Genomic DNA, 10429 nt, shown 5'->3' with positions numbered 1-10429 from the left:
CTGCTGGGCGTGGCTCCTGGGCGAAGGGGGCGGGGCCTCGGGAATCCAGCGCGGGGCCGGGGGGCGGAGCCAGGCCTTTCCTCTCCGCCCACCCCACTACCCCTCAAATTTTGTCCTCCTGTAGCTACTGAACTGACGTACCTGTACATTGTCCTAAAGCAGTCTCTGTTTGCACCCAGGTCTTACCAGCTGGCTGGAAGTTATAGAGATGAGGGGTCGAATCTTCTCCAGAGAAAGGTTTACCAGTCCTTCCTTGTACAGGGCAGGTGATGAGTTTTCACACTGACGGCTCCTTCACATTGATAATGCCACCTAGCGGTCGCCTGTCACACCTTCCTGTCTATCCAGACTGACATGCAGAAAAAGACAGTGAGACCGTTCAGTTCAGTCACTCAGTTGTGTCTGACTCTTTGTGACCCCATGGCCTGCAGCACACCAGGCTTCCCTGTCCATCACCAACTCCCAGAGCTTGCTCAAACTCATGTCCATCTAGTTGGTGATGCCATCCAACCATCTCATCCTCTGTTGTCCCCTTCTCCCACCTTCAATCTTTCTCAGCATCAGGGTCTTCTCCGATGAGTCAGTTCTTCACATCAGGTGGCCACAAGTATTGGAGCTTCAGCATCAGTCCTTCCAATGAATATTCAGGACTGATTTCCTTTAGGATGGACTGGTTGGATCTCCATGCAGTCCAAGGGACTCTCAAGAGTCTTCTCCAATATCACAGTTCAAAAGCATCAATTCTTCGTCACTCAACTTTCTTTATAGTCCAACTCTCACATCCATACATGACTACTGGTCTAGCTTTGACTAGATGGACCTTTGTTGGCAAAGTAATGTCTCTGCTTTTTAATATGCTGTCTAGGTTAGTCATAGCCTTTCTTCCAAGGAGCAAGCCTCTTGTAATTTCATTTATGCAGTCACCATCTGCAGTGATTTTGGAGCTCAAGAAAATGAAGTCTGTCACTCTTTCCATTGTTTCCCCATCTATTTGCCATGAAGTGATGGGACCACATGCCATGATCTTAGTTTTCTGAATGTTGAGTTTTAAGCCAACTTTTTCACTCTCCTCTTTCACTTTCATCAAGAGGCTCCTTAGTTCTTCTTCGCTTTCTGCCATAAGGGTGGTGTCATTTGCATATCTGAGATTATTGATATTTCTCCCAGCAATCTTGATTCCAGTTTGTGCTTCATCCAGCCCACCATTTCTCATGATGTTCTCTGCATATTAGTTAAATAAGCAGAGTGACAATATACAGCCTTGAAGTACTCCATTCCCGATTTGGAACCAGTCTGTTGTTCCATGTGCAGTTCAAACTGTTGCTTCCTGACCTGCATATAGATTTCTCAGGAAGCAGGTAATGTGGTATTGTATTCCCATCTCTTTCAGAATTTTCCACAGTTTATTGTGATCCACACAGTCAAAGACTTTGGCATAGTCAATAAAGCAGAAGTAGATGTTTCTCTCTTGCCTTTTCTATGATCCAACAGATGTTGGCAATTTGATCTCTGGTTCCTCTGCCTTTTCTAAATCCAGCTTAAACATCTAGCAGTTCACACACTGTTGAAGCCTGGCTTGGAGGATTTTGAGCATTACTTTACTAGCATGTGAGATGAGTGCGACTGTGCAGCCATTTGAACATTCTTCAGCATTGCCTTTCTTTGGGATTGGAATGAAAACTGACCTTTTCCAGTCCTGTGGCCACTGCTGAGTTTTCCAAATTTGCTGGCATATTGAGTGCAGCACTTTTACAGCACCATCTTTTAGGATTTGAAATAGCTCAACTGGAATTCCATCACCTCCACTAGCTTTGTTCCTAGTGATGCTTCCTAAGGCCCCCTTGACTTCGCATTCCAGGATGTCTGGCTCTAGGTGAGTGATTACACCATCATGGTTTTCTGGTTCATGAAGATCTTTTTTGTATAGTTCTTCTGTGTATTCTTGCCACCTCTTCTTAATATCTTCTGCTTCTGTTAGGCCCATATCATTTCTGTTCTTTATTGTGCCCATCTTTGCCTCAAATGTTCCCTTGGTATCTCTAGTTTTCTTGAAGAGATCTCTAGTCTTTCCCATTCTATTGTTTTCCTCTATTTCTTTGCATTGATCTCTGAGGAAGGCTTTCTTATCTCTCATTGCTATTTGTTGGAACTCTGCATTCAAATGGGTAATCTTTCCTTTTCTCCTTTGCCTTTCGCTTCTCTTCTTTCCTCAGCTATTTGTAAGGCCTCCACAGACAACCATTTTGTCTTTCTTCATTTCTTTTTCTTGGGGATGGTCTTGATCACTGCCTCCTGTACAGTGTCACGAACCTCCATCCATAGTTCTAACACCTTGAATCTATTTGTCACTTCCACTGTATAATTGTAAGGGATTTGATAGGACCATAATAATCCCTTTCCTGCTCCTGCTCTTTGTGTGGTTCAGATGACCATCATATAGGAATCCTTTTGAGTTACACAGCATCCCCAGAGCTAAACAGGGGCCTTTGGAAGATGCTCCCCAAAGCAGCACACACACACACATATCCCAGAAAGGGAATAGAGATAGGAAATCAACCCTAGAGGTCCCTTCCTCCTCCTCTGCCTCAGTCAGGGCCTTCTGAGCCTTGGGCCACGGGGAGGAGGGTCCCTCAGTCCTGAATGTGCTGTCCCCAGCAACATGCAGACAACTGCAGACACCACTGCTGAGCTTGGGTTTGGAAGAATGTGGGCAAAACAGCATTCATGACTCGTGGGGTTAGAGACTTCCCTTCAGCCTCTTCAAATGATTAGTAATGACACCATCAATAACAAGAGGAAGGGGTTGGGGGAGCTGGAGGCAGTACTGCTGTTTCTTGAGAGCCATCCCTCATCGCACGCCAGACAACCGCCCCAGGCCATTCGGTATCTTCCTTGAGCATCTTTTTTGCTGGTGCATTCCATCTGTCCCAGAGGAATGCAGTGTTCAGGTGGGAATTAATATGCATTGGGTGCCTACTGTGTGCCAGGCATTTCCTAAGCACTTTAAATGCATTTGCTCATTTAGTCCTCACCGTAGAACCAGCCACAAGATACTGTTGCCTACCCCATTTTGCTGGTAGAAAAACTGAGGCCCTTCTCCTAGGACGTGCAACTAGTAAGTGGAGAAATTGAGATTCGAACCTAAGGACTGCTGGTCCTTTTTATACAGTTCATAAATACTGCAATACAGTGCAAGAATACTGGGGTGCTTTGCCATTCCCTCCAGTGGATTAACATTTTGTCAGAACTCTCCACTGTGACCCGTCCGTCTTTGGGGGCTTATCACCACCCTTCCGGCGTGGCATGTAGCTTCGTTAAGTTACGCAAGCCCCTTCACCACAACAAGGCAGTGATCCATGAAGGGGTGCCATGTAAAGTGGGCCAAGAAAACAGTGAGGGACAGGGAGACCTGGTGTGCTGCAGTCCATGGGGTCACAGAGAGTTGGACACGACTTGGCGACTGAACAACAAATCCTGTTCCAGGGCATGCACTTTTAATCACAACCCCAGTTATCTCCTCAGCTGATAGACAAAAAGAAAACGCATACACCTTGTGGTACATGGAGTTTTCTGGGAAAGGAGGATATGTGATTAAATCTCCAGAGTGCGTGTACATATTTACTCATCTGACAAACTTTTCCCAAAGGACATCTTACTCCAGGTGTGGGTAGGAGCATAGTTTTTAAACTATCCCCAGTCTGATGGGGAAGAGAAACTAAACCAGGTTGGACCTGTGCACAGGTAATTCAGGACGGAGCAGAATGGCACTGGGATGGGAAGCAGGGTCCAGGCGCAGCTAGCCAAGTAGTGCCTGAGCTCTGATCCAGCTGGGTCAGAAATACCTCTCTGTCCAGCAAATACTGAATCCTCAGCAAACTGCTACTAGAACCCTAATTATATCTCAGAAACTCCAATTCTCTTGCATCATTTTTAGGCCGCCTAGCTAGGGAGAGAATGGGAATACTGGTGATGAGGCAGGACCCAGCTTCTTAGAGCAAAACAAGACTAAGCTACCGTGTGGGTCTGGGGTTCCAAATAAACAGGCTTGAGCTGCCATCTACTGGCTAACTGGAGATACTGCATGGGATAATGCTGGAGTCAGACCTTCCTGCCCAGGGGCAGGGGGAAAGGGACCTGAATCCTTGGTCCCCCAGCAGCTGTGAGAGGGAAGGGCTGTCATCTCCTGTGTTTTGTGAATGAAGAGGCTGAGACTCTTGAGAGCTGACAGGAGGTAGTAATAACTCATTTACCACTTGCCAGACTCTGCTAAGTACCTTATATTAATTATCTCCTTGAATCGTCTCAAGAATCCCATGAGATTTATCCCCCTTTTACTTGTCGTGTCTCTGAAGTCGCCTTATTCTGTAATAGTTTCACCTTTTCGTGCTGTTTATTTGTTGGAGACACCAGGTCACTGTACTACAGAAGGTCTCACCACCCAGATTTGGGTGATGGTTCTTCAGATTGTCATTTCACACTTGACTCCATGTCTCCTATTAGCTGGCGTGGAGCTCTAAAGGCTTAATTAAATCCCACTTCAATTGTTTCCAGCAAGACTAATTCATGTGTGCTTTATATCCCATCCCATCAAGAGGCACCTAATGTTTGATTGTCTGACTTCTCATGATGCTGAGATTGAGTGATGTTAATGCAATGCAAAAAGTGCTGACTGTCTGATTCGGTTATTCCTTTATTAAGTGGACCTGGCCTTTATTTATTTATTTATTTATTTTTTGGATCTGGTTTTTAAAGAGGACCTTTCAGGTTCTGGCTCCAGGTAAGATGGAACAACCACAGAATCTGGACGGAATGCGCAGAGGTACTTGAGGACTGGAAAGTGAGTAGCAGCAGCTGGATTGGGAAAGGAAAACTAGGATTTGGGGTGCCACTGAGTTGGCAGTGAGTGCATCTTTTTTATTCCCCTTGGTGTGTGCCAACCTAACTCAAGGCAGCTGAAGACTCAGAAATGGGCATCAGTGTGGATGGCACTTCAGAAGAAACCCTCTACTGCAGGCTGGAGGAGTGAGAAAGGGGTGTCCTGAGTACAGAGACCCACAGACACCTAAGCCTCTTAAGGGAGGGGAACTAGCCCCCTTTGATCGGAGGAATAATGGTCTCCAGAATGTGGCTAACCCCCTGCTCCTTTGTTTCTCTCCATCTTCCCACCAGATGGCCCCAACACAGGTGTAGTAGTTGCAGGAAGTGCATGTCAGAAGCAGGGTAAGTAAAGCCCCAGATAGCTGGCTGGAAAACCAAAAAAAGGAGCCTCTAGGAGACAGAGGACCGGGAAGACTGTGGAGGAGACGGCGGGGAGCTCAGGACAGTGAGCTCATAAGTTGGTTGTGGCCTCCCGGCCTCAGTCTTGCTGTGCATCCGTGATCTGGCCCTCAGCAGCACACCGTAAGCACGGAAAACCAAACTCTATTCTGTCGCTACTTTGAAGCTGGCCCACCAGGAGCCCTCCAGTGAGTGTTTATTCTCGTTGAAGTAACCCTTGAGGACAGGGACACCCTCAAACAATTTAGACAGAGAAATTCTAGAAAAGGCCTATGTTATCTCAGTGTCACAGGAATCAGCTTACAGCCCTGTAGGTATAATGCGGCTGTGATGGGGGTTGTTATGTGTGTGATCACATTTGAGTTTCTTGGATCTGAAGTTAGCCTCCCTCCTTTCTGGGCCACACCCACCCACACTGCCCAACCCTGGCCCCCGCCTTCAGAGTGCCAGTTCACATGCTCTAATAGAATGACCAGGGTGTATACTGGGGAGATGAGCAAGCTCTACCATAGACGAGGAGGAAGAATGCTAAGATTTAGCGCATTATGGAGTCTAGACGACCCTGAGAGTGAAAGCCAGTTCTGCCACCCACGAGACAGGTGACCTTGGGCAAGCCACTTAAGTTCTTGATCCTCGGTTTTCCCAAATATAAATTAGGAACAATGTTCCTACCTCACAGAATTGTTATGAGTTTGAACCGAGATAAGAGATAAGACGTGTAGAGTATGTGATACATTCAGTGCCATTTTCTAAGTTTCAAGTAAGTTGGAAATGTTGTTAATCAAATTAAGGTGTCTTTTATGAAAAGTAAAATATGATACACTTGTAAACATTCAGGAGTCTTGGATATTTAGTCCTCAATTACACATCATCTATTTTCTTATAGCTTCAAAAGTAAATGCAATTAATATGCACTAACAAAATGCCTAGAGTATCTTGTGCAGGAATTGGCACATACCACGTGCGTGATCAATAGTGGTTGCTGTCATCACTGCATTATTCTGTGGAAGGAATTCCACACGGTGAGTTGTGAGACCCTAGACTAGATCACACCATAAATTCATTGTTACCTTAGGAGAGCTTTAAAAAGGAGTACGTGCCTCCTCATTGTTTAGGTTAAACTTGGAGTGGTCCTGCCAAAAGTGGGGAGGGGTTGAAGGAAATTATCTCGGTGGTTTATACTGATGCTTATGTGTGGACAGGGAAGCCTGGTATGCTGCAGTCCATGGGGTCCCAAAGAGCAGGACACAACTGAGCGACTGAACTGCTGTTCTGTGCTCTCAGATTTTGGAACTTCCACGGACGACCCGGGAGGAGGAGTGACAGAATGGACAGCTGGTGGTCGTCACTGTGGGCGCCCTTGTCAGTAAGCTCCCTGAAGGTAGGGATAAAGATGTTTTTGTTTTTCGTCCCTGCATCTGAGACAAGGTGTGATCCACAACACCTCTTCAGTAAACATTGATTAAATCAGTCAACCCCTGCAACAGGGCTTGAGGTTCCCGGTAGAAGATCACAAGGCATCCTTGTTTGGGATAGCCGAGGCCGAAGATGGGGGCTTCCCCGATGGCTTCGCAGGTAAAGGATCTGCCTGCAATACAGGAGACGTGGGTTCCATCCCTGGGTCAGAAAAATCCCCTGGAGAAAGAATGGCAACCCATTCCAGTATTCTGGCCCGGAAAATCCTAGGGACAGAGGAGCCTGGCGGGATGCAGTCCGTGGGGTCACAGATCAGACACCACTGAGCAAGCACACACAGCAGCCTGGAGATACATCGCAAGAGCTGCCAGTAACATAAAGCTTTCTGTCTATAGTAGTCTCACCGCGTTTAGCTTAATCCAGTTCAACACTACTTGAGCACCTACTTATGCAAGGTACTTATGAACAACTTCACATGAAAGTTAAGTATTTTTTAAAAGAAAACCTCTGCTGAATAACAAGTGAAATACTCTTATCAATAACATATTATTGATAATATGTTGTTATTGTGTTTTTCCAGTTCTTCTCCACAGACCACCCAGGTCCCTCTTGGGATCACCAGCAAATACTCAGCTCCCTGATTGGGCCCAGGAGTCCATTGATTTGCTGCCACCTTCCTGTTCCTTTGAGAACACTCATAACTGTCCCAAGACTCAGCTCCCTGAATGCCATCCCAGCTCCTGACCTTTGCATGTTTTCTCTTTGTCACTAGATTCAGAACGGAAGCCACAAAATGAAAGATGCTATTTACTCTGACTTTGTCGCTCTGGTTTTCCTCCCGCCTGGTGCTTGCTTTTCATTTGACTTTTTCCAAAGTGAGAAGAGAAAAGGGCTCTAGATTTCTTGAAGAGATCGGACCCTTCTACCTTGAGAATGCCTTTTTATAATGTCCACATTTTAAAACCATCAAACTAAACAGGGCACCTTTCTGCCTGTGGACGCCACCGAGAAAGCATCGTTGAAGACTTCCCCGCCTCCACTGCCGTCATGTCTAAATCAGAGTCTCCCAAAGAGCCCGAACAGCTGCGGAAGCTCTTCATCGGAGGATTGAGCTTTGAAACAACTGATGAAAGTCTGAGGAGCCATTTTGAGCAATGGGGAACGCTCACAGACTGTGTGGTAATGAGGGATCCAAACACCAAGCGCTCCAGAGGCTTCGGGTTTGTCACATACGCCACGGTGGAGGAGGTGGATGCGGCCATGAATGCAAGGCCACACAAGGTGGACGGAAGAGTTGTGGAACCAAAGAGGGCCGTGTCAAGAGAAGATTCTCAAAGACCTGGTGCCCACTTAACTGTGAAAAAGATTTTTGTTGGTGGCATTAAAGAAGACACTGAAGAACATCACCTGAGAGATTATTTTGAACAGTATGGAAAAATTGAAGTAATTGAAATCATGACTGATCGAGGCAGTGGCAAAAAGAGAGGCTTTGCTTTTGTAACCTTTGATGACCATGACTCTGTAGACAAAATTGTCATTCAGAAATACCACACTGTGAATGGCCACAACTGTGAAGTGAGAAAAGCCCTGTCTAAGCAAGAGATGGCTAGTGCTTCATCCAGCCAGAGAGGTCGAAGTGGTTCTGGAAACTTTGGTGGTGGTCGTGGAGGTGGTTTTGGTGGGAATGACAACTTTGGTCGTGGAGGAAACTTCAGTGGTCGAGGTGGCTTTGGTGGCAGCCGTGGTGGTGGCGGATATGGTGGCAGTGGGGATGGATATAATGGATTTGGTAATGACGGAAGCAATTTTGGAGGTGGTGGAAGCTACAATGATTTTGGCAATTACAACAATCAGTCTTCAAATTTTGGACCCATGAAAGGAGGAAACTTTGGAGGCAGAAGTTCTGGCCCCTATGGTGGTGGAGGCCAATACTTTGCCAAACCACGAAACCAAGGTGGCTATGGTGGTTCCAGCAGCAGCAGTAGCTATGGCAGTGGCAGAAGGTTTTAATTACTGCCAGGAAACAAAGCTTAGCAGGAGAGGAGAGCCAGAGAAGTGACAGGGAAGCTACAGGTTACAACAGATTTGTGAACTCAGCCAAGCACAGTGGTGGCAGGGCCTAGCTGCTACAAAGAAGACATGTTTTAGACAATACTCATGTGTATGGGCAAAAAACTCGAGGACTGTACTTGTGACTAATTGTATAACAGGTTATTTTAGTTTCTGTTCTGTGGAAAGTGTAAAGCATTCCAACAAAGGGTTTTAATGTAGATTTTTTTTTTTGCACCCATGCTGTTGATTGCTAAATGTAATAGTCTGATCATGACGCTGAATAAATGTCTTTTTTTTTTTTTTTTTAATGTGCTGTGTAAAGTTAGTCTACTCTGAAGCCATTTTGGTAAACTACCCCAACAGTGTGAAGTTAGAATTCCTTCAGGGTGATGCCAGGTTCCATTTGAAATTTATTTACAACTTGCTTGGTGGAGAAGCTGTTGTCTTCAGAACCTTGGTGTAGTTGAACTGACAGTTACTGTGTTGTGACCTGGAGTTCACCATTAAAAGGGTCACCCATGCAAAGTCATGGAGGGTTTTTTTTTTTTTTTTTTTTTTGGTTATTAATGATTGTTGGCACATCCTATGCAATATATCTAAATTGAATTATGGTACCAGATAAAAGTTATAGATGGGAATGAAGCTTGTGTATCATCCATTATCATGTGTAATCAATAAAAGATTTAATACCCTCTTGAAAAAAAAAAAAAAAAAACAGGGCAGATTTTAAGTAGGCTTACAGATTAGGATCATTGCAATACGTTGCAGCTAAATGTCAGAACTGGATGATGTCAGCACTCATTGGAATGACCAGCTAAGAACTGAGGTGATGTAGGAACTACTTGGGTCCCTAACATTCATGAGGTAATATTCCATGAGCAGATGTAAAAGTTAACAATGTTAGCCAATGAGACATATCACTACCTGAGCATATGTTGGATGTTAGCTGATCAGCACTGATATTAATCATACTTTGGACAGTAGACAGTCTATAAACACCCAGTTGACACCAAAGAAAAAAACTGATTTTATTTTCTGCTATTGCTCTTGAAGCCCTGACCATATCTCTTGTCATTCTTGAGATAAGTTCACTGATTATGTTCCATCTACACCCTGTATATACTTCTGTGGTTGAGATTTACTGCCTTCTATTCTAATTATTTGTTTACCAGTTCCACACTAGCCTGTAAGACTGTGCTGGGCTTGTGGTTTATTACTATTCGCCAGGCCTACAATGGTGTAAGTAGGAGCTTGGAAGTAAAAAAAAAGATCTGGATCTAAATCCTAGCTTGAGAACTTTGCGTATCATCATGAGCAAGTTAACTACTCTGGACCTCATAGTATGAATCTGAAAATGGGAATTTTTTAATTGAAGTATCGTTGATTCAGCATGCTATGTTAGTTTCAGGCGCACTGCAGAGTGATTCAGTTACATATATTAGTTTTCAGATTCTTTTCCCCTAGTGAACACAGTTCCCTGTGCTATACAGTAGATCCTTGTTGGTTATCTGTTCTGTATATAGTTGTGTGTATATGTTAATCCTAAACTCCTAATTTCGGAAAAGGCAATGGCACCCGACTCCAGTACTCTTGCCTGGAAAATCCCATGGATGGAGGAGCCTGGTGGGCTGCAGTCCATGGGGTCTCGAAGAGTCGGACACGACTGAGCGACTTCACTTTCACT

General features: G+C 45.0%; 1 protein-coding gene across 1 annotated transcript; it reads left to right on the top strand.

Moving 5' to 3' along the window:
- The first annotated feature begins 7682 nt into the window (after positions 1 to 7682).
- Positions 7683 to 9274, top strand: LOC133074326 (heterogeneous nuclear ribonucleoprotein A1). Its single transcript, XM_061168373.1, has one exon. The coding sequence runs from the start codon at positions 7741 to 7743 to the stop codon at positions 8701 to 8703; it is 963 nt and encodes a 320-aa protein (XP_061024356.1). The 5' UTR covers positions 7683 to 7740; the 3' UTR covers positions 8704 to 9274.
- Positions 9275 to 10429: the final 1155 nt, after the last annotated feature.

Source organism: Dama dama, chromosome 2 (assembly GCF_033118175.1).
Source record: "Dama dama isolate Ldn47 chromosome 2, ASM3311817v1, whole genome shotgun sequence".
Lineage (NCBI taxonomy): Eukaryota > Metazoa > Chordata > Mammalia > Artiodactyla > Cervidae > Dama > Dama dama.
Note: the sequence above shows the minus strand (reverse complement) of the source record. Positions and strands in the feature narration are given on the sequence as shown.